Source organism: Eucyclogobius newberryi, unplaced genomic scaffold (assembly GCF_026437365.1).
Source record: "Eucyclogobius newberryi isolate DKJ021-1_F unplaced genomic scaffold, fEucNew1.0.hap1 SCAF_268, whole genome shotgun sequence".
NCBI classification, from domain to species: Eukaryota; Metazoa; Chordata; class Actinopteri; order Gobiiformes; family Gobiidae; genus Eucyclogobius; species Eucyclogobius newberryi.
In genome coordinates, this window is record NW_027315910.1 from 25,277 (window position 1) to 50,467 (window position 25,191).

Sequence of the window (25,191 nt, forward strand, 5' to 3'; positions counted from 1 at the left end):
CGACAACAGAAGTGCGATGACAACAGGAGTGCGACGACAACAGGAGTGCGACGACAACAGGAGTGCGATGACAACAGAAGTGCGATGACAACAGGAGTGCGATGACAACAGGAGTGCGACGACAACAGAAGTGGCGATGACAACAGGAGTGCGATGACAACAGGAGTGCGACGACAACAGGAGTGCGACGACAACAGAAGTGCGATGACAACAGGAGTGCGACGACAACAGGAGTGCGACGACAACAGGAGTGCGATGACAACAGAAGTGCGATGACAACAGGAGTGCGATGACAACAGGAGTGCGATGACAACAGGAGTGCGATGACAACAGGAGTGCGACGACAACAGAAGTGCGATGACAACAGAAGTGCGATGACAACAGGAGTGCGACGACAACAGAAGTGGCGATCACGAGTGAAAAAGAGTAAAAGTGGGTGGAGCATAATAAGGTCATTAACACCAGGTCAAAATGCAGCACCATCAGAGCAAACCACTGTCATGAGTCCTGGATGACCTCTGACCTTTGGAACTATGACCTTGGGCCTCTGAACTCCTGCCATGGACAGTGTAGATGGAGATCTTTGGGACATCTGGTGGTGGCGACGAAGGCCATGACAAAGAAATGGATGACACAAACTTGTTGTGACTGTTCTGTTCTGTGGAATGTCGTGTCCTGCTGAAGGCCAGGACCAGAGTGCTGTGGTCACTCTCTGTAGCCTCCTGTTAGCGTTAGCGTTAGCATGGGGGTCACGGCTCATTAGCACTGCTCCGGTTCAGGGCGGTCCTGCTAAACTCGAGGGGTTAACGCTGAAACATGAAGCTAACGACAACGAGGAGGAGCAGCTGCTTGTCCAGAGACGCAGAGGAGGGGAGGAGGGGCAGCTGCTTGTCCAGAGACGCAGAGGAGGGGAGGAGGGGCAGCTGCTTGTCCAGAGACGCAGAGGAGGGGAGGAGGGGCAGCTGCTTGTCCAGAGACGCAGAGGAGGAGAGGAGGAGCAGCTGCTTGTCCAGAGACGCAGAGGAGGAGAGGAGGAGCAGCTGCTTGTCCAGAGACGCAGAGGAGGAGAGGAGGAGCAGCTGCTTGTCCAGAGACGCAGAGGAGGAGAGGAGGAGCAGCTGCTTGTCCAGAGACGCAGAGGAGGAGAGGAGGAGCAGCTGCTTGTCCAGAGACGCAGAGGAGGAGAGGAGGAGCAGCTGCTTGTCCAGAGACGCAGAGGAGGAGAGGAGGAGCAGCTGCTTGTCCAGAGACGCAGAGGAGGAGAGGAGGAGCAGCTGCTTGTCCAGAGACGCAGAGGAGGAGAGGAGGAGCAGCTGCTTGTCCAGAGACGCAGAGGAGGAGAGGAGGAGCAGCTGCTTGTCCAGAGACGCAGAGGAGGAGAGGAGGAGCAGCTGCTTGTCCAGAGACGCAGAGGAGGAGAGGAGGAGCAGCTGCTTGTCCAGAGACGCAGAGGAGGAGAGGAGGAGCAGCTGCTTGTCCAGAGACGCAGAGGAGGGGAGGAGGAGCAGCTGCTTGTCCAGAGACGCAGAGGAGGAGAGGAGGAGCAGCTGCTTGTCCAGAGACGCAGAGGAGGAGAGGAGGAGCAGCTGCTTGTCCAGAGACGCAGAGGAGGAGAGGAGGAGCAGCTGCTTGTCCAGAGACGCAGAGGAGGAGAGGAGGAGCAGCTGCTTGTCCAGAGACGCAGAGGAGGGGAGGAGGAGCAGCTGCTTGTCCAGAGACGCAGAGGAGGAGAGGAGGAGCAGCTGCTTGTCCAGAGACGCAGAGGAGGAGAGGAGGAGCAGCTGCTTGTCCAGAGACGCAGAGGAGGAGAGGAGGAGCAGCTGCTTGTCCAGAGACGCAGAGGAGGAGAGGAGGAGCAGCTGCTTGTCCAGAGACGCAGAGGAGGAGAGGAGGAGCAGCTGCTTGTCCAGAGACGCAGAGGAGGAGAGGAGGAGCAGCTGCTTGTCCAGAGACGCAGAGGAGGAGAGGAGGAGCAGCTGCTTGTCCAGAGACGCAGAGGAGGAGAGGAGGGGCAGCTGCTTGTCCAGAGACGCAGAGGAGGAGGAGGGGCAGCTGCTTGTCCAGAGACGCAGAGGAGGAGAGGAGGGGCAGCTGCTTGTCCAGAGACGCAGAGGAGGAGAGGAGGAGCAGCTGTTTGTCCAGAGACGCAGAGGAGGAGAGGAGGAGCAGCTGCTTGTCCAGAGACGCAGAGGAGGAGAGGAGGAGCAGCTGCTTGTCCAGAGACGCAGAGGAGGAGAGGAGGAGCAGCTGCTTGTCCAGAGACGCAGAGGAGGAGAGGAGGAGCAGCTGCTTGTCCAGAGACGCAGAGGAGGAGAGGAGGAGCAGCTGCTTGTCCAGAGACGCAGAGGAGGAGAGGAGGAGCAGCTGCTTGTCCAGAGACGCAGAGGAGGGGAGGAGGAGCAGCTGCTTGTCCAGAGACGCAGAGGAGGAGAGGAGGGGCAGCTGCTTGTCCAGAGACGCAGAGGAGGAGGAGGGGCAGCTGCTTGTCCAGAGACGCAGAGGAGGAGAGGAGGGGCAGCTGCTTGTCCAGAGACGCAGAGGAGGAGAGGAGGAGCAGCTGTTTGTCCAGAGACGCAGAGGAGGAGAGGAGGAGCAGCTGCTTGTCCAGAGACGCAGAGGAGGAGAGGAGGAGCAGCTGCTTGTCCAGAGACGCAGAGGAGGAGAGGAGGAGCAGCTGCTTGTCCAGAGACGCAGAGGAGGAGAGGAGGAGCAGCTGCTTGTCCAGAGACGCAGAGGAGGAGAGGAGGAGCAGCTGCTTGTCCAGAGACGCAGAGGAGGAGAGGAGGAGCAGCTGCTTGTCCAGAGACGCAGAGGAGGAGAGGAGGAGCAGCTGCTTGTCCAGAGACGCAGAGGAGGAGAGGAGGAGCAGCTGCTTGTCCAGAGACGCAGAGGAGGGGAGGAGGAGCAGCTGCTTGTCCAGAGACGCAGAGGAGGAGAGGAGGAGCAGCTGCTTGTCCAGAGACGCAGAGGAGGAGAGGAGGAGCAGCTGCTTGTCCAGAGACGCAGAGGAGGAGAGGAGGAGCAGCTGCTTGTCCAGAGACGCAGAGGAGGAGAGGAGGAGCAGCTGCTTGTCCAGAGACGCAGAGGAGGAGAGGAGGGGCAGCTGCTTGTCCAGAGACGCAGAGGAGGAGGAGGGGCAGCTGCTTGTCCAGAGACGCAGAGGAGGAGAGGAGGGGCAGCTGCTTGTCCAGAGACGCAGAGGAGGAGAGGAGGAGCAGCTGTTTGTCCAGAGACGCAGAGGAGGAGAGGAGGAGCAGCTGCTTGTCCAGAGACGCAGAGGAGGAGAGGAGGAGCAGCTGCTTGTCCAGAGACGCAGAGGAGGAGAGGAGGAGCAGCTGCTTGTCCAGAGACGCAGAGGAGGAGAGGAGGAGCAGCTGCTTGTCCAGAGACGCAGAGGAGGAGAGGAGGGGCAGCTGCTTGTCCAGAGACGCAGAGGAGGAGGAGGGGCAGCTGCTTGTCCAGAGACGCAGAGGAGGAGAGGAGGGGCAGCTGCTTGTCCAGAGACGCAGAGGAGGAGAGGAGGAGCAGCTGTTTGTCCAGAGACGCAGAGGAGGAGAGGAGGAGCAGCTGCTTGTCCAGAGACGCAGAGGAGGAGAGGAGGAGCAGCTGCTTGTCCAGAGACGCAGAGGAGGAGAGGAGGAGCAGCTGCTTGTCCAGAGACGCAGAGGAGGAGAGGAGGAGCAGCTGCTTGTCCAGAGACGCAGAGGAGGAGAGGAGGAGCAGCTGCTTGTCCAGAGACGCAGAGGAGGAGAGGAGGAGCAGCTGCTTGTCCAGAGACGCAGAGGAGGAGAGGAGGAGCAGCTGCTTGTCCAGAGACGCAGAGGAGGAGAGGAGGAGCAGCTGCTTGTCCAGAGACGCAGAGGAGGGGAGGAGGAGCAGCTGCTTGTCCAGAGACGCAGAGGAGGAGAGGAGGAGCAGCTGCTTGTCCAGAGACGCAGAGGAGGAGAGGAGGAGCAGCTGCTTGTCCAGAGACGCAGAGGAGGAGAGGAGGAGCAGCTGCTTGTCCAGAGACGCAGAGGAGGAGAGGAGGAGCAGCTGCTTGTCCAGAGACGCAGAGGAGGAGAGGAGGGGCAGCTGCTTGTCCAGAGACGCAGAGGAGGAGGAGGGGCAGCTGCTTGTCCAGAGACGCAGAGGAGGAGAGGAGGGGCAGCTGCTTGTCCAGAGACGCAGAGGAGGAGAGGAGGAGCAGCTGTTTGTCCAGAGACGCAGAGGAGGAGAGGAGGAGCAGCTGCTTGTCCAGAGACGCAGAGGAGGAGAGGAGGAGCAGCTGCTTGTCCAGAGACGCAGAGGAGGAGAGGAGGAGCAGCTGCTTGTCCAGAGACGCAGAGGAGGAGAGGAGGAGCAGCTGCTTGTCCAGAGACGCAGAGGAGGAGAGGAGGAGCAGCTGCTTGTCCAGAGACGCAGAGGAGGAGAGGAGGAGCAGCTGCTTGTCCAGAGACGCAGAGGAGGGGAGGAGGAGCAGCTGCTTGTCCAGAGACGCAGAGGAGGAGAGGAGGGGCAGCTGCTTGTCCAGAGACGCAGAGGAGGAGGAGGGGCAGCTGCTTGTCCAGAGACGCAGAGGAGGAGAGGAGGGGCAGCTGCTTGTCCAGAGACGCAGAGGAGGAGAGGAGGAGCAGCTGTTTGTCCAGAGACGCAGAGGAGGAGAGGAGGAGCAGCTGCTTGTCCAGAGACGCAGAGGAGGAGAGGAGGAGCAGCTGCTTGTCCAGAGACGCAGAGGAGGAGAGGAGGAGCAGCTGCTTGTCCAGAGACGCAGAGGAGGAGAGGAGGAGCAGCTGCTTGTCCAGAGACGCAGAGGAGGAGAGGAAGAGGAGGCTAAACTCACCTTCCCAAACTGTCCAAAGTAATGTCTGACGTCCTCGATGGAGGTGCTCACAGAAAGACCTCCAACGAAGACCTTTTTAGTCCTGGTCACGAGCTGCAGAGACAAGAAGAAGGGTTAGAGGAGGAGCAGAGGAGAGGAGCAAAGAAGCAGAGGAGAGGGGCAGAGGAGCAGAGGAGAGGGGCAGAGGAGCAGAGGATAGGGGCAGAGGAGCAGAGGAGAGGAGGAGAGAGTCAGAGGAGCAGAAGAGCTGGCCAGAGGAGCAGAGGAGCAGATGAGAGGGGCAGAGGAGCAGAGGATAGGGGCAGAGGAGCAGAGGAGAGAGTCAGAGGAGCTGGCCAGAGGAGCAGAGGAGAGGGGCAGAGGAGCAGAGGAGAGGAGGAGAGGGGCAGAGGAGAGGAGGAGAGGGGCAGAGGAGCAGAGGAGAGGGGCAGAGGAGCAGAGGAGAGGAGGAGAGGAACAGAGGAGGAGAGGAGCGGAGGAGAGGGGCAGAGGAGCTGGCCAGAGGAGCAGAGGAGAGGGGCAGAGGAGCAGAGGAGAGGAGGAGAGGGGCAGAGGAGAGGAGGAGAGAGTCAGAGGGTCAGAGGAGCAGAGGAGAGGGGCAGAGGAGAGGAGGAGAGGAGCAGAGGAGAGGAGGAGAGAGTCCGAGGAGCAGGGCAGAGGAGCAGGGCAGAGGAGCAGAGGAGAGGAGGAGAGGGAAAGAGGAGCAGAGGAGAGAGTCAGAGGGTCAGAGGAGCAGAGGAGAGAAGGAGAGGAGGAGAGAGGCAGAGGAGAGGAGCAGAGGAGAGAGTCAGAGGGTCAGAGGAGCAGAGGAGAGGGGCAGAGGAGAGGAGGAGAGAGTCCGAGGAGCAGGGCAGAGGAGCAGGGCAGAGGAGCAGAGGAGAGGAGGAGAGGGAAAGAGGAGCAGAGGAGAGAGTCAGAGGGTCAGAGGAGCAGAGGAGAGGGGCAGAGGAGCAGAGGAGAGGGGCAGAGGAGCAGAGGAGAGGAGGAGAGGGAAAGAGGAGCAGAGGAGAGAGTCAGAGGGTCAGAGGAGCAGAGGAGAGGGGCAGAGGAGCAGAGGAGAGGGGCAGAGGAGCGGAACACAGGAGCAGAGGAGCAGAGGAGAGGGGCAGAGGAGCAGAGGAGAGGGGCAGAGGAGCTGGCCAGAGGAGAGGAGGAGAGAGTCAGAGGAGCAGGGCAGAGGAGCAGAGGAGAGGAGGAGAGGGGCAGAGGAGCAGAGGAGAGGGGCAGAGGAGAGGAGGAGAGGGGCAGAGGAGCAGAGGAGAGGGGCAGAGGAGCAGGGCAGAGGAGAGGAGGAGAGGAGGAGAGGGGAAGAGGAGCAGAGGAGAGGAGGGTCAGAGGAGCAGAGGAGCAGAGGAGCAGAGGGTCAGAGGGTCAGAGGAGCAGAGGAGCAGAGGAGCAGAGGAGCAGAGGGTCAGAGGAGAGGAGGAGCAGAGGATGACTCTCACCTTTGGTTGTGCTCGACGAGGAAACGCCACTTTGGGGTCGATCTGTGGAAACAACAGAATGAGAAGATGTGCCACGGCCGCCCTGAGGCAAAGTGACAGACATGGCTGCTGTTCTGCACCCTCAGCATCTCCTCAGGTACAGAGGAGCAGAGGAGCAGAGGAGCAGAGGAGCAGAGGGTCAGAGGAGCAGAGGAGCAGAGGGTCAGAGGGTCAGAGGAGCAGAGGAGCAGAGGAGCAGAGGGTCAGAGGGTCAGAGGAGCAGAGGGTCAGAGGAGCAGAGGAGCAGAGGGTCAGAGGAGCAGAGGAGCAGAGGGTCAGAGGGTCAGAGGAGCAGAGGAGCAGAGGAGCAGAGGGTCAGAGGGTCAGAGGAGCAGAGGGTCAGAGGAGCAGAGGGTCAGAGGAGCAGAGGGTCAGAGGAGCAGAGGGTCAGAGGGTCAGAGGAGCAGAGGGTCAGAGGAGCAGAGGGTCAGAGGGTCAGAGGAGCAGAGGGTCAGAGGAGCAGAGGGTCAGAGGGTCAGAGGAGCAGAGGAGCAGAGGGTCAGAGGGTCAGAGGAGCAGAGGAGCAGAGGGTCAGAGGGTCAGAGGGTCAGAGGAGCAGAGGGTCAGAGGAGCAGAGGAGCAGAGGGTCAGAGGGTCAGAGGAGCAGAGGAGCAGAGGAGCAGAGGGTCAGAGGGTCAGAGGAGCAGAGGGTCAGAGGAGCAGAGGGTCAGAGGAGCAGAGGGTCAGAGGGTCAGAGGAGCAGAGGGTCAGAGGAGCAGAGGGTCAGAGGGTCAGAGGAGCAGAGGGTCAGAGGAGCAGAGGGTCAGAGGGTCAGAGGAACAGAGGGTCAGAGGAGCAGAGGGTCAGAGGAGCAGAGGGTCAGAGGAGCAGAGGGTCAGAGGGTCAGAGGAGCAGAGGGTCAGAAGGTCAGAGGGTCAGAGGAGCAGAGGGTCAGAGGGTCAGAGGGTCAGAGGGTCAGAGGAGCAGAGGGTCAGAGGAGCAGAGGGTCAGAGGACCAGAGGGTCAGAGGGTCAGAGGAGCAGAGGGTCAGAGGAGCAGAGGAGCAGAGGGTCAGAGGGTCAGAGGAGCAGAGGAGCAGAGGGTCAGAAGGTCAGAGGGTCAGAGGGTCAGAGGAGCAGAGGGTCAGAGGGTCAGAGGAGCAGAGGGTCAGAGGAGCAGAGGGTCAGAGGAGCAGAGGGTCAGAGGAGCAGAGGGTCAGAGGGTCAGAGGAGCAGAGGGTCAGAGGAGCAGAGGGTCAGAGGGTCAGAGGGTCAGAGGAGCAGAGGAGCAGAGGGTCAGAGGGTCAGAGGGTCAGAGGAGCAGAGGGTCAGAGGACCAGAGGGTCAGAGGGTCAGAGGAGCAGAGGAGCAGAGGGTCAGAGGGTCAGAGGAGCAGAGGAGCAGAGGAGCAGAGGGTCAGAGGGTCAGAGGAGCAGAGGGTCAGAGGGTCAGAGGAGCAGAGGGTCAGAGGAGCAGAGGGTCAGAGGAGCAGAGGGTCAGAGGGTCAGAGGAGCAGAGGGTCAGAGGAGCAGAGGGTCAGAGGAGCAGAGGAGCAGAGGAGCAGAGGGTCAGAGGGTCAGAGGAGCAGAGGAGCAGAGGGTCAGAGGGTCAGAGGAGCAGAGGAGCAGAGGAGCAGAGGGTCAGAGGGTCAGAGGGTCAGAGGAGCAGAGGGTCAGAGGGTCAGAGGAGCAGAGGAGCAGAGGGTCAGAGGGTCAGAGGAGCAGAGGGTCAGAGGAGCAGAGGGTCAGAGGGTCAGAGGAGCAGAGGAGCAGAGGGTCAGAGGAGCAGAGGGTCAGAGGAGCAGAGGAGCAGAGGGTCAGAGGACCAGAGGGTCAGAGGGTCAGAGGAGCAGAGGGTCAGAGGGTCAGAGGAGCAGAGGGTCAGAGGAGCAGAGGAGCAGAGGAGCAGAGGAGCAGAGGGTCAGAGGGTCAGAGGGTCAGAGGAGCAGAGGGTCAGAGGGTCAGAGGGTCAGAGGGTCAGAGGGTCAGAGGAGCAGAGGGTCAGAGGAGCAGAGGGTCAGAGGGTCAGAGGGTCAGAGGGTCAGAGGAGCAGAGGGTCAGAGGGTCAGAGGAGCAGAGGGTCAGAGGAGCAGAGGGTCAGAAGGTCAGAGGGTCAGAGGAGCAGAGGGTCAGAGGGTCAGAGGGTCAGAGGGTCAGAGGAGCAGAGGGTCAGAAGGTCAGAGGGTCAGAGGAGCAGAGGGTCAGAGGAGCAGAGGGTCAGAGGAGCAGAGGGTCAGAGGGTCAGAGGGTCAGAGGAGCAGAGGGTCAGAGGAGCAGAGGAGCAGAGGGTCAGAGGGTCAGAGGAGCAGAGGGTCAGAGGGTCAGAGGGTCAGAGGGTCAGAGGAGCAGAGGGTCAGAAGGTCAGAGGGTCAGAGGAGCAGAGGGTCAGAGGAGCAGAGGGTCAGAGGAGCAGAGGGTCAGAGGGTCAGAGGGTCAGAGGAGCAGAGGGTCAGAGGAGCAGAGGAGCAGAGGGTCAGAGGGTCAGAGGAGCAGAGGGTCAGAGGAGCAGAGGGTCAGAGGGTCAGAGGGTCAGAGGGTCAGAGGGTCAGAAGGTCAGAGGGTCAGAGGGTCAGAGGGTCATTTAGGACAATAAAGATTGAAATAGATTCAGCTCATGTTGTTCTTTGCCTCGACCTTTGACCTGGTGTAGGACTTGATTTAAAGTCTCTCAGAGGAAAATGCAAAGCAGCGTGTGTCGTCATGGAGACAAATCCCATCAGGCCGAGCGGCGGGTGTGTCTCCCATGTGACTGCTGTCGTCAAGGCAACAGGACAACACCAAACCACAGGTAACAACCCTGCCACAGGGTCAAGAGAGGACTAAACCAGGTCTAACCCAGGACTAAACCAGGACTAAACCAGGACTAAACCAGGACTAAACCAGGACTAAACCAGGTCTAACCCAGGACTAAACCAGGACTAAACCAGGACTAAACCAGGTCTAACCCAGGACTAAACCAGGACTAAACCAGGACTAAACCAGGACTAAACCAGGACTAAACCAGGACTAAACCAGGTCTAACCCAGGACTAAACCAGGACTAAACCAGGACTAAACCAGGACTAAACCAGGACTAACCCAGGTCTAAACCAGGACTAAACCAGGTCTAAACCAGGACTAAACCAGGTCTAAACCAGGACTAAACCAGGTCTAAACCAGGTCTAACCCAGGTCTAAACCAGGACTAAACCAGGACTAAACCAGGACTAAACCAGGTCTAACCCAGGTCTAAACCAGGACTAAACCAGGACTAAACCAGGTCTAAACCAGGTCTAACCCAGGTCTAAACCAGGACTAAACCAGGACTAAACCAGGTCTAAACCAGGTCTAAACCAGGACTAAACCAGGACTAAACCAGGTCTAAACCAGGTCTAAACCAGGACTAAACCAGGACTAAACCAGGACTAAACCAGGACTAAACCAGGACTAAACCAGGTCTAAACCAGGTCTAACCCAGGTCTAAACCAGGACTAAACCAGGACTAAACCAGGACTAAACCAGGTCTAAACCAGGACTAAACCAGGACTAAACCAGGACTAAACCAGGACTAAACCAGGTCTAAACCAGGACTAAACCAGGTCTAACCCAGGACTAAACCAGGACTAAACCAGGACTAAACCAGGACTAAACCAGGTCTAAACCAGGACTAAACCAGGTCTAACCCAGGTCTAAACCAGGACTAAACCAGGACTAAACCAGGACTAAACCAGGTCTAAACCAGGTCTAACCCAGGTCTAAACCAGGACTAAACCAGGACTAAACCAGGTCTAAACCAGGTCTAACCCAGGTCTAAACCAGGACTAAACCAGGACTAAACCAGGACTAAACCAGGTCTAAACCAGGACTAAACCAGGTCTAACCCAGGTCTAAACCAGGACTAAACCAGGACTAAACCAGGTCTAACCCAGGACTAAACCAGGACTAAACCAGGACTAAACCAGGTCTAAACCAGGACTAAACCAGGACTAAACCAGGTCTAACCCAGGTCTAAACCAGGACTAAACCAGGACTAAACCAGGTCTAACCCAGGTCTAAACCAGGACTAAACCAGGACTAAACCAGGACTAAACCAGGACTAAACCAGGTCTAAACCAGGTCTAAACCAGGTCTAAACCAGGACTAAACCAGGACTAAACCAGGACTAAACACGGTCTAAACCAGGACTAAACCAGAACTAAACCAGGACTAAACCAGAACTAAACCAGGACTAAACCAGGACTAAACCAGGTCTAAACCAGGACTAAACCAGAACTAAACCAGGACTAAACCAGGACTAAACCAGGACTAAACCAGGACTAAACCAGGACTAAACCAGGACTAAACCAGGTCTAAACCAGGTCTAACCCAGGTCTAAACCAGGACTAAACCAGGACTAAACCAGGACTAAACCAGGTCTAAACCAGGACTAAACCAGGACTAAACCAGGACTAAACCAGGACTAAACCAGGTCTAAACCAGGACTAAACCAGGTCTAACCCAGGACTAAACCAGGACTAAACCAGGACTAAACCAGGACTAAACCAGGTCTAAACCAGGACTAAACCAGGTCTAACCCAGGTCTAAACCAGGACTAAACCAGGACTAAACCAGGACTAAACCAGGTCTAAACCAGGTCTAACCCAGGTCTAAACCAGGACTAAACCAGGACTAAACCAGGTCTAAACCAGGTCTAACCCAGGTCTAAACCAGGACTAAACCAGGACTAAACCAGGACTAAACCAGGTCTAAACCAGGACTAAACCAGGTCTAACCCAGGTCTAAACCAGGACTAAACCAGGACTAAACCAGGTCTAACCCAGGACTAAACCAGGACTAAACCAGGACTAAACCAGGTCTAAACCAGGACTAAACCAGGACTAAACCAGGTCTAACCCAGGTCTAAACCAGGACTAAACCAGGACTAAACCAGGTCTAACCCAGGTCTAAACCAGGACTAAACCAGGACTAAACCAGGACTAAACCAGGACTAAACCAGGTCTAAACCAGGTCTAAACCAGGTCTAAACCAGGACTAAACCAGGACTAAACCAGGACTAAACACGGTCTAAACCAGGACTAAACCAGAACTAAACCAGGACTAAACCAGAACTAAACCAGGACTAAACCAGGACTAAACCAGGTCTAAACCAGGACTAAACCAGAACTAAACCAGGACTAAACCAGAACTAAACCAGGACTAAACCAGGTCTAAACCAGGTCTAAACCAGGACTAAACCAGGACTAAACCAGGACTAAACCAGGTCTAAACCAGGTCTAACCCAGGTCTAAACCAGGACTAAACCAGGACTAAACCAGGACTAAACCAGGTCTAAACCAGGTCTAACCCAGGTCTAAACCAGGACTAAACCAGGACTAAACCAGGACTAAACCAGGTCTAAACCAGGACTAAACACGGTCTAACCCAGGTCTAAACCAGGACTAAACCAGGACTAAACCAGGTCTAACCCAGGACTAAACCAGGACTAAACCAGGACTAAACCAGGTCTAAACCAGGACTAAACCAGGACTAAACCAGGACTAAACCAGGTCTAAACCAGGACTAAACCAGGTCTAACCCAGGTCTAAACCAGGACTAAACCAGGACTAAACCAGGACTAAACCAGGTCTAAACCAGGACTAAACCAGGTCTAACCCAGGTCTAAACCAGGTCTAAACCAGGACTAAACCAGGACTAAACCAGGTCTAACCCAGGTCTAAACCAGGACTAAACCAGGACTAAACCAGGACTAAACCAGGACTAAACCAGGTCTAAACCAGGACTAAACCAGGTCTAACCCAGGTCTAAACCAGGTCTAAACCAGGACTAAACCAGGACTAAACCAGGACTAAACACGGTCTAAACCAGGACTAAACCAGAACTAAACCAGGACTAAACCAGAACTAAACCAGGACTAAACCAGGACTAAACCAGGTCTAAACCAGGACTAAACCAGAACTAAACCAGGACTAAACCAGAACTAAACCAGGACTAAACCAGGACTAAACCAGGTCTAAACCAGGTCTAAACCAGGTCTAAACCAGGACTAAACCAGGTCTAACCCAGGTCTAAACCAGGTCTAAACCAGGACTAAACCAGGACTAAACCAGGACTAAACCAGGTCTAAACCAGGACTAAACCAGGTCTAACCCAGGTCTAAACCAGGTCTAAACCAGGACTAAACCAGGACTAAACCAGGACTAAACCAGGTCTAACCCAGGTCTAAACCAGGACTAAACCAGGACTAAACCAGGACTAAACCAGGTCTAAACCAGGTCTAAACCAGGACTAAACCAGGACTAAACCAGGACTAAACCAGGTCTAACCCAGGACTAAACCAGGACTAAACCAGGACTAAACCAGGTCTAAACCAGGACTAAACCAGGTCTAACCCAGGTCTAAACCAGGTCTAAACCAGGACTAAACCAGGACTAAACCAGGACTAAACACGGTCTAAACCAGGACTAAACCAGAACTAAACCAGGACTAAACCAGAACTAAACCAGGACTAAACCAGGACTAAACCAGGACTAAACCAGGTCTAAACCAGGTCTAAACCATGTCTAAACCAGGTCTAACCCAGGTCTAAACCAGGACTAAACCAGAACTAAACCAGGACTAAACCAGAACTAAACCAGGACTAAACCAGGACTAAACCAGGTCTAAACCAGGTCTAAACCAGGTCTAAACCAGGACTAAACCAGGACTAAACCAGGACTAAACCAGAACTAAACCAGGACTAAACCAGAACTAAACCAGGACTAAACCAGGACTAAACCAGGTCTAAACCAGGTCTAAACCATGTCTAAACCAGGTCTAACCCAGGTCTAAACCAGGACTAAACCAGGACTAAACCAGGACTAAACCAGAACTAAACCAGGACTAAACCAGGACTAAACCAGGTCTAAACCAGGTCTAAACCAGGTCTAAACCAGGTCTAACCCAGGTCTAAACCAGGTCTAAACCAGAACTAAACCAGGTCTAAACCAGAACTAAACCAGGACTAAACCAGAACTAAACCAGGACTAAACCAGGTCTAAACCAGGTCTAAACCATGTCTAAACCAGGTCTAAACCAGAACTAACCCAGGTCTAAACCAGAACTAAACCAGGACTAAACCAGAACTAAACCAGGACTAAACCAGGACTAAACCAGGACTAACCCAGGACTAAACCAGGTCTAAACCAGAACTAAACCAGGACTAAACCAGGACTAAACCAGGACTAAACCAGGTCTAAACCAGGACTAAACCAGGTCTAACCCAGGTCTAAACCAGGTCTAAACCAGGACTAAACCAGGACTAAACCAGGACTAAACACGGTCTAAACCAGGACTAAACCAGAACTAAACCAGGACTAAACCAGAACTAAACCAGGACTAAACCAGGACTAAACCAGGTCTAAACCAGGACTAAACCAGAACTAAACCAGGACTAAACCAGAACTAAACCAGGACTAAACCAGGTCTAAACCAGGTCTAAACCAGGACTAAACCAGGACTAAACCAGGACTAAACCAGGTCTAAACCAGGTCTAACCCAGGTCTAAACCAGGACTAAACCAGGACTAAACCAGGACTAAACCAGGTCTAAACCAGGTCTAACCCAGGTCTAAACCAGGACTAAACCAGGACTAAACCAGGACTAAACCAGGTCTAAACCAGGACTAAACACGGTCTAACCCAGGTCTAAACCAGGACTAAACCAGGACTAAACCAGGTCTAACCCAGGACTAAACCAGGACTAAACCAGGACTAAACCAGGTCTAAACCAGGACTAAACCAGGACTAAACCAGGACTAAACCAGGTCTAAACCAGGACTAAACCAGGTCTAACCCAGGTCTAAACCAGGACTAAACCAGGACTAAACCAGGACTAAACCAGGTCTAAACCAGGACTAAACCAGGTCTAACCCAGGTCTAAACCAGGTCTAAACCAGGACTAAACCAGGACTAAACCAGGTCTAACCCAGGTCTAAACCAGGACTAAACCAGGACTAAACCAGGACTAAACCAGGACTAAACCAGGTCTAAACCAGGACTAAACCAGGTCTAACCCAGGTCTAAACCAGGTCTAAACCAGGACTAAACCAGGACTAAACCAGGACTAAACACGGTCTAAACCAGGACTAAACCAGAACTAAACCAGGACTAAACCAGAACTAAACCAGGACTAAACCAGGACTAAACCAGGTCTAAACCAGGACTAAACCAGAACTAAACCAGGACTAAACCAGAACTAAACCAGGACTAAACCAGGACTAAACCAGGTCTAAACCAGGTCTAAACCAGGTCTAAACCAGGACTAAACCAGGTCTAACCCAGGTCTAAACCAGGTCTAAACCAGGACTAAACCAGGACTAAACCAGGACTAAACCAGGTCTAAACCAGGACTAAACCAGGTCTAACCCAGGTCTAAACCAGGTCTAAACCAGGACTAAACCAGGACTAAACCAGGTCTAACCCAGGTCTAAACCAGGACTAAACCAGGACTAAACCAGGACTAAACCAGGACTAAACCAGGTCTAAACCAGGTCTAAACCAGGACTAAACCAGGACTAAACCAGGACTAAACCAGGTCTAACCCAGGACTAAACCAGGACTAAACCAGGACTAAACCAGGTCTAAACCAGGACTAAACCAGGTCTAACCCAGGTCTAAACCAGGTCTAAACCAGGACTAAACCAGGACTAAACCAGGACTAAACACGGTCTAACCCAGGACTAAACCAGGACTAAACCAGGACTAAACCAGGTCTAAACCAGGACTAAACCAGGTCTAAACCAGGACTAAACCAGGACTAAACCAGGACTAAACCAGGTCTAACCCAGGACTAAACCAGGACTAAACCAGGACTAAACCAGGTCTAAACCAGGACTAAACCAGGTCTAACCCAGGTCTAAACCAGGTCTAAACCAGGACTAAACCAGGACTAAACCAGGACTAAACCAGGTCTAACCCAGGACTAAACCAGGACTAAACCAGGACTAAACCAGGTCTAAACCAGGACTAAACCAGGTCTAACCCAGGTCTAAACCAGGTCTAAACCAGGACTAAACCAGGACTAAACCAGGACTAAACCAGGTCTAAACCAGGTCTAAACCAGGACTAAACCAGGACTAAACCAGGTCTAAACCAGGTCTAAACCAGGTCTAAACCAGAACTAAACCAGGTCTAAACCAGGTCTAAACCAGGTCTAAACCAGGTCTAAACCAGGTCTAAACCAGAACTAAACCAGGTCTAAACCAGAACTAAACCAGGACTAAACCAGAACTAAACCAGGACTAAACCAGGTCTAAACCAGGTCTAAACCATGTCTAAACCAGGTCTAAACCAGAACTAACCCAGGTCTAAACCAGAACTAAACCAGGACTAAACCAGAACTAAACCAGGACTAAACCAGGACTAAACCAGGACTAACCCAGGACTAAACCAGGTCTAAACCAGAACTAAACCAGGACTAAACCAGGACTAAACCAGGACTAAACCAGGTCTAAACCAGGACTAAACCAGGTCTAACCCAGGTCTAAACCAGGTCTAAACCAGGACTAAACCAGGACTAAACCAGGACTAAACACGGTCTAAACCAGGACTAAACCAGAACTAAACCAGGACTAAACCAGAACTAAACCAGGACTAAACCAGGACTAAACCAGGTCTAAACCAGGACTAAACCAGAACTAAACCAGGACTAAACCAGAACTAAACCAGGACTAAACCAGGTCTAAACCAGGTCTAAACCAGGACTAAACCAGGACTAAACCAGGACTAAACCAGGTCTAAACCAGGTCTAACCCAGGTCTAAACCAGGACTAAACCAGGACTAAACCAGGACTAAACCAGGTCTAAACCAGGTCTAACCCAGGTCTAAACCAGGACTAAACCAGGACTAAACCAGGACTAAACCAGGTCTAAACCAGGACTAAACACGGTCTAACCCAGGTCTAAACCAGGACTAAACCAGGACTAAACCAGGTCTAACCCAGGACTAAACCAGGACTAAACCAGGACTAAACCAGGTCTAAACCAGGACTAAACCAGGACTAAACCAGGACTAAACCAGGTCTAAACCAGGACTAAACCAGGTCTAACCCAGGTCTAAACCAGGACTAAACCAGGACTAAACCAGGACTAAACCAGGTCTAAACCAGGACTAAACCAGGTCTAACCCAGGTCTAAACCAGGTCTAAACCAGGACTAAACCAGGACTAAACCAGGTCTAACCCAGGTCTAAACCAGGACTAAACCAGGACTAAACCAGGACTAAACCAGGACTAAACCAGGTCTAAACCAGGACTAAACCAGGTCTAACCCAGGTCTAAACCAGGTCTAAACCAGGACTAAACCAGGACTAAACCAGGACTAAACACGGTCTAAACCAGGACTAAACCAGAACTAAACCAGGACTAAACCAGGACTAAACCAGGTCTAAACCAGGACTAAACCAGAACTAAACCAGGACTAAACCAGAACTAAACCAGGACTAAACCAGGACTAAACCAGGTCTAAACCAGGTCTAAACCAGGTCTAAACCAGGACTAAACCAGGTCTAACCCAGGTCTAAACCAGGTCTAAACCAGGACTAAACCAGGACTAAACCAGGACTAAACCAGGTCTAAACCAGGACTAAACCAGGTCTAACCCAGGTCTAAACCAGGTCTAAACCAGGACTAAACCAGGACTAAACCAGGTCTAACCCAGGTCTAAACCAGGACTAAACCAGGACTAAACCAGGACTAAACCAGGACTAAACCAGGTCTAAACCAGGTCTAAACCAGGACTAAACCAGGACTAAACCAGGACTAAACCAGGTCTAACCCAGGACTAAACCAGGACTAAACCAGGACTAAACCAGGTCTAAACCAGGACTAAACCAGGTCTAACCCAGGTCTAAACCAGGTCTAAACCAGGACTAAACCAGGACTAAACCAGGACTAAACACGGTCTAAACCAGGACTAAACCAGAACTAAACCAGGACTAAACCAGAACTAAACCAGGACTAAACCAGGACTAAACCAGGACTAAACCAGGTCTAAACCAGGTCTAAACCATGTCTAAACCAGGTCTAACCCAGGTCTAAACCAGGACTAAACCAGAACTAAACCAGGACTAAACCAGAACTAAACCAGGACTAAACCAGGACTAAACCAGGTCTAAACCAGGTCTAAACCAGGTCTAAACCAGGTCTAAACCAGGACTAAACCAGGACTAAACCAGGACTAAACCAGAACTAAACCAGGACTAAACCAGAACTAAACCAGGACTAAACCAGGACTAAACCAGGTCTAAACCAGGTCTAAACCATGTCTAAACCAGGTCTAACCCAGGTCTAAACCAGGACTAAACCAGGACTAAACCAGGACTAAACCAGAACTAAACCAGGACTAAACCAGGACTAAACCAGGTCTAAACCAGGTCTAAACCAGGTCTAAACCAGGTCTAACCCAGGTCTAAACCAGGACTAAACCAGGACTAAACCAGAACTAAACCAGGACTAAACCAGAACTAAACCAGGACTAAACCAGGACTAAACCAGGTCTAAACCAGGTCTAAACCAGGTCTAAACCAGGTCTAACCCAGGTCTAAACCAGGACTAAACCAGGACTAAACCAGGACTAAACCAGGTCTAAACCAGGTCTAAACCAGGTCTAAACCAGAACTAAACCAGGTCTAAACCAGGTCTAAACCAGGTCTAAACCAGGTCTAAACCAGGTCTAAACCAGAACTAAACCAGGTCTAAACCAGAACTAAACCAGGACTAAACCAGAACTAAACCAGGACTAAACCAGGACTAAACCAGGACTAAACCAGGTCTAAACCAGGTCTAAACCATGTCTAAACCAGGTCTAAACCAGAACTAACCCAGGTCTAAACCAGAACTAAACCAGGACTAAACCAGAACTAAACCAGGACTAAACCAGGACTAAACCAGGACTAACCCAGGACTAAACCAGGTCTAAACCAGAACTAAACCAGGACTAAACCAGGACTGAACCAGGACTAAACCAGAACTAAACCAGGACTGAACCAAGACTAAACCAGGTCTAAACCAGGTCTAAACCAGGACTAAACCAGGACTAAACCAGGACTAAACCAGGTCTAAACCAGGACTGAACCAGGACTAACCCAGGACTAAACCAGGACTAAACCAGGACTAAACCAGGACTGAACCAGGACTAACCCAGGACTAAACCAGGACTAAACCAGGTCTAAACCAGGTCTAAACCAGAACTAAACCAGGACTAAACCAGAACTAAACCAGGACTAAACCAGGACTAAACCAGGTCTAAACCAGGACTAAACCAGGACTAAACCAGGACTAAACCAGGACTAAACCAGGTCTAAACCAGGTCTAACCCAGGTCTAAACCAGGACTAAACCAGGACTAAACCAGGACTAAACCAGGTCTAACCCAGGTCTAAACCAGGACTAAACCAGGACTAAACCAGGACTAAACCAGGACTAAACCAGGTCTAAACCAGGTCTAAACCAGAACTAAACCAGGTCTAAACCAGGTCTAAACCAGGTCTAAACCAGGTCTAAACCAGGTCTAAACCAGGTCTAAACCAGGTCTAAACCAGAACTAAACCAGGACTAAACCAGAACTAAACCAGGACTAAACCAGGACTAAACCAGGACTAAACCAGGTCTAAACCAGGTCTAAACCATGTCTAAACCAGGTCTAAACCAGAACTAACCCAGGTCTAAACCAGAACTAAACCAGGACTAAACCAGAACTAAACCAGGACTAAACCAGGACTAAACCAGGACTAACCCAGGACTAAACCAGGTCTAAACCAGAACTAAACCAGGACTAAACCAGGACTGAACCAGGACTAAACCAGAACTAAACCAGGACTGAACCAAGACTAAACCAGGTCTAAACCAGGTCTAAACCAGGACTAAACCAGGACTAAACCAGGACTAAACCAGGTCTAAACCAGGACTGAACCAGGACTAACCCAGGACTAAACCAGGACTAAACCAGGACTAAACCAGGACTGAACCAGGACTAACCCAGGACTAAACCAGGACTAAACCAGGTCTAAACCAGGTCTAAACCAGAACTAAACCAGGTCTAAACCAGAACTAAACCAGGACTAAACCAGAACTAAACCAGGACTAAACCAGGACTAAACCAGGTCTAAACCAGGACTAAACCAGGACTAAACCAGGACTAAACCAGGACTGAACCAGGTCTAAACCAGGTCTAAACCAGAACTAAACCAGAACTAAACCAGGACTAAACCAGAACTAAACCAGGACTAAACCAGGACTAAACCAGGACTGAACCAGGACTAAACCAGGTCTAAACCAGGTCTAAACCAGGACTAAACCAGGACTAAACCAGAACTAAACCAGGACTAAACCAGGACTAAACCAGGACTGAACCAGGACTAAACCAGGACTAAACCAGGTCTAAACCAGGACTAAACCAGGACTGAACCAGGACTAAACCAGGACTAAACCAGGACTAAACCAGAACTAAACCAGGACTAAACCAGGACTAAACCAGGTCTAAACCAGGACTAAACCAGGACTAAACCAGGACTAAACCAGGTCTAAACCAGGACTAAACCAGGTCTAAACCAGGACTAAACCAGGACTAAACCAGGTCTAAACCAGGACTAAACCAGGACTAAACCAGATCCAAACCAGGACTAAACCAGGACTAAACCAGGACTAAACCAGGTCTAAACCAGGACTAAACCAGGACTAAACCAGGTCTAAACCAGGACTAAACCAGGACTAAACCAGGTCTAAACCAAAACTAAACCAGGACTAAACCAGAACTAAACCAGGACTAAACCAGGACTAAACCAGGTCTAAACCAGGACTAAACCAGGACTAAACCAGGACTAAACCAGGACTGAACCAGGTCTAAACCAGGTCTAAACCAGGTCTAAACCAGGACTAAACCAGGACTAAACCAGGACTAAACCAGGACTAAACCAGGACTAAACCAGATCCAAACCAGGACTAAACCAGGTCTAAACCAGGACTAAACCAGGACTAAACCAGGTCTAAACCAGGACTAAACCAGGACTAAACCAGGACTAAACCAGGACTAAACCAGGTCTAAACCAAAACTAAACCAGGACTAAACCAGAACTAAACCAGGACTAAACCAGGACTAAACCAGGTCTAAACCAGGACTAAACCAGGACTAAACCAGGACTAAACCAGGACTGAACCAGGTCTAAACCAGGTCTAAACCAGGTCTAAACCAGGACTAAACCAGGACTAAACCAGGACTAAACCAGGACTAAACCAGGACTGAACCAGGACTAAACCTGGACAATGATTTGAATTACTCAGCCTCTATGGAAATGTCCTATTGAGCTCTAAGTCAAAGTGCGGACACAGAGACTTGCACCAACAACCTCCAGAACCAGAACCACCAGAACCTCATCAGGCTATAGAACCAGAACCACCAGAACCTCATCAGGCTATAGAACCAGAACCACCAGAACCTCATCAGGCTATAGAACCAGAACCACCAGAACCTCATCAGGCTATAGAACCAGAACCACCAGAACCTCATCAGGCTATAGAACCAGAACCACCAGAACCTCATCAGGCTATAGAACCAGAAGCGGGTGTAGCAGGAGGAGCGAGTGGGGCAAGTGGAGCGGGTGGAGCGTAAGTGTAATAACAGGGTAAGTGTAATAACAGGGTAAGTGTAATAACAGTGTAAGTGTAATAACAGGGTAAGTGTAATAACAGGGTAAGTGTAATAACAGGGTAAGTGTAATAACAGTGTAAGTGTAATAATAGTGTAAGTGTAATAATAGTGTAAGTGTAATAACAGGGTAAGTGTAATAACAGTGTAAGTGTAATAATAGTGTAAGTGTAATAACGGTTACGTGTAATAACAGCGTGAGTGTAATAACAGGGTAAGTGTAATAACAGTGTAAGTGTATTAATAGTGTAAGTGTAATAACGGGTAAGTGTAATAACAGTGTAAGTGTAATAATAGTGTAAGTGTAATAACAGGGTAAGTGTAATAACAGGGTAAGTGTAATAACAGTGTAAGTGTAATAATAGTGTAAGTGTAATAACAGGGTAAGTGTAATAACAGGGTAAGTGTAATAACAGTGTAAGTGTAATAATAGTGTAAGTGTAATAACAGGGTAAGTGTAATAACAGGGTAAGTGTAATAACAGTGTAAGTGTAATAATAGTGTAAGTGTAATAACAGTGTAAGTGTAATAACGGGTAAGTGTAATAACAGTGTAAGTGTAATAACAGGGTAAGTGTAATAACAGTGTAAGTGTAATAATAGTGTAAGTGTAATAACAGGGTAAGTGTAATAACAGTGTAAGTGTAATAATAGTGTAAGTGTAATAACAGTGTAAGTGTAATAACGGGTAAGTGTAATAACAGGGTAAGTGTAATAACAGGGTAAGTGTAATAACAGTGTAAGTGTAATAATAGTGTAAGTGTAATAACGGTTACGTGTAATAACAGCGTGAGTGTAATAACAGGGTAAGTGTAATAACAGTGTAAGTGTAATAACAGGGTAAGTGTAATAACAGTGTAAGTGTAATAATAGTGTAAGTGTAATAACAGGGTAAGTGTAATAACAGTGTAAGTGTAATAACAGGGTAAGTGTAATAACAGTGTAAGTGTAATAATAGTGTAAGTGTAATAACAGGGTAAGTGTAATAACAGTGTAAGTGTAATAATAGTGTAAGTGTAATAACAGTGTAAGTGTAATAATAGTGTAAGTGTAATAACGGGTAAGTGTAAGAGTCTGACCGTTTTAGAGTCCAGCTCGTGTTTGCCCTGGGCCAGGACTTTGTCCACTCCAGCCTGATCCTCGTACGTCACAAACCCAAAACCTCTGAGAAGTACAAGGAGCAAGAGTCAGACACACAACTACACACAACTCTACACACAACACTACACACAACACTACACACAACTCTAGACACAACACTACACACAACTCTAGACACAACACTACACACAACTCTACACACAACTCTAGACACAACACTACACACAACACTACACACAACACTACACACAACACTACACACAACACTACACACAACACTACACACAACACTACACACAACTCTACACACAACACTACACACAACACTACACACAACTCTACACACAACACTACACACAACTCTAGACACAACACTACACACAACACTACACACAACACTACACACAACACTACACACAACTCTACACACAACACTACACACAACACTACACACAACTCTAGACACAACACTACACACAACTCTACACACAACACTACACACAACTCTAGACACAACACTACACACAACACTACACACAACACTACACACAACACTACACACAACACTACACACAACACTACACACAACTCTACACACAACACTACACACAACACTACACACAACTCTACACACAACACTACACACAACTCTACACACAACAATACACACAACACTACACACAACTCTAGACACAACACTACACACAACACTACACACAACTCTACACACAACACTACACACAACTCTACACACAACACTACACACAACACTACACACAACTCTAGACACAACACTACACACAACACTACACACAACTCTACACACAACACTACACACAACACTACACACAACTCTACACACAACACTACACACAACTCTACACACAACACTACACACAACACTACACACAACACTACACACAACACTACACAAAACACTACACACAACTCTACACACAACACTACACACAACACTACACACAACACTACACACAACTCTACACACAACACTACACACAACACTACACACAACACTACACACAACACTACACACAACACTACACACAACTCTACACACAACACTACACACAACACTACACACAACTCTACACACAACACTACACACAACTCTACACACAACACTACACACAACTCTACACACAACACTACACACAACACTACACACAGCACTACACACAACTCTAGACACAACACTACACACAACTCTACACACAACACTACACACAACTCTACACACAACACTACAGACAACTCTACACACAACACTACACACAACACTACACACAACACTACACACAACTCTACACACAATACTACACACAACACACAACACTACACACAACTCTACACACAACTCTACACACAACTCTACACACAACACTACACACAACTCTACACACAACTCTACACACAACACTACACACAACACTACACACAACTCTACACACAACTCTACACACAACACTACACACAACACTACACACAACTCTACACACAACTCTACACACAACACTACACACAACTCTACACACAACTCTAAACACAACACTACACACAACTCTACACACAACTCTAAACACAACACTACACACAACTCTAAACACAACACTACACACAGCACTACACACAACACTACACAAAACTCTACAAACAACACTACACACAGCACTACAAACAACTCAACACACAGCACTACACACAACTCTACACACAGCACTACACACAGCACTACACACAACACTACAGACAACACATAACACTACACAAAACTCTACACACAATACTACACACAACACTACACACAACTCTACACACAACACTACACACAGCACTACACACGACTCTACAAACAGCACTACACACAACTCTACAAACAACACTACACACAGCACTACACACAGCACTACACACAACACTACACACAACACTACACACAACTGTACACACAGCACTACACACAACTCTACACACAGCACTACACATGTACGAGTTATGTACTACACATGTAGGAGTTATGTACTACACATGTACGACACATGTACTACACATGTACGAGTTATGTACTACACATGTACGAGTTATGTACTACACATGTACTACACATGTACTACACATGTACGAGTTATGTACTACACATGTACGAGTTATGTAGGAGTTATGTACTACACATGTACGAGTTATGTACGAGTTATGTACTACACATGTACTACACATGTACTACACATGTACGAGTTATGTACTACACATGTACGAGTTATGTAGGAGTTATGTACTACACATGTACGAGTTATGTACTACACATGTACTACACATGTACTACACATGTACGACACATGTACTACACATGTACGACACATGTACGAGTTATGTATTAGTTATGTACGAGTTATGTACTACACATGTACAAATTCTGTACGAGTTATGTATTAGTTATGTAGGAGTTATGTACTACATATGTAAAAGTTATGTAGGAGTTATGTACTACACATGTACGAGTTATGTACTACACATGTACTACACATGTACTACACATGTACGACACATGTACTACACATGTACGACACATGTACGAGTTATGTATTAGTTATGTACGAGTTATGTACTACACATGTACAAATTCTGTACGAGTTATGTATTAGTTATGTAGGAGTTATGTACTACATATGTAAAAGTTATGTAGGAGTTATGTACTACACATGTACAAGTTATGTACTACACATGTACAAGTTATGTAGGAGTTATGTACTACACATGTACGAGTTATGTACTACACATGTACGAGTTATGTAGGAGTTATGTACGAGTTATGTACTATACATGTACGAGTTATGTAGGAGTTATGTACTACACATGTACGAGTTATGTAGGAGTTATGTACGAGTTATGTACTATACATGTACGAGTTATGTAGGAGTTATGTACTATACATGTACAAGTTATCTACGAGTTATGTAGGAGTTATGTACTACACATGTACGAGTTATGTACTACACATGTACAAGTTATGTAGGAGTTATGTACTACACATGTACGAGTTATGTACTACACATGTACGAGTTATGTACTACACATGTACGAGTTATGTAGGAGTTATGTACGAGTTATGTACTATACATGTACGAGTTATGTAGGAGTTATGTACTACACATGTACGAGTTATGTACTACACATG

General features: G+C 49.6%; 1 protein-coding gene across 1 annotated transcript in view; it reads right to left on the reverse strand.

Annotated features, from left to right (window-relative positions):
* The window catches only part of LOC140372626 (RNA-binding protein Musashi homolog 1-like), a 38,604-nt gene that overhangs the window by 8,314 nt on the left and 5,099 nt on the right, over positions 1-25,191 (reverse strand). The window contains exons 4-6 of the mRNA XM_072459742.1: positions 21,977-22,061; positions 6,268-6,309; positions 4,823-4,915 (exon numbers count right to left, since the gene is read on the reverse strand). Coding sequence (XP_072315843.1) covers positions 4,823-4,915; positions 6,268-6,309; positions 21,977-22,061 — 220 coding nt within the window. The remainder of the gene's footprint in view (positions 1-4,822; positions 4,916-6,267; positions 6,310-21,976; positions 22,062-25,191) is intronic.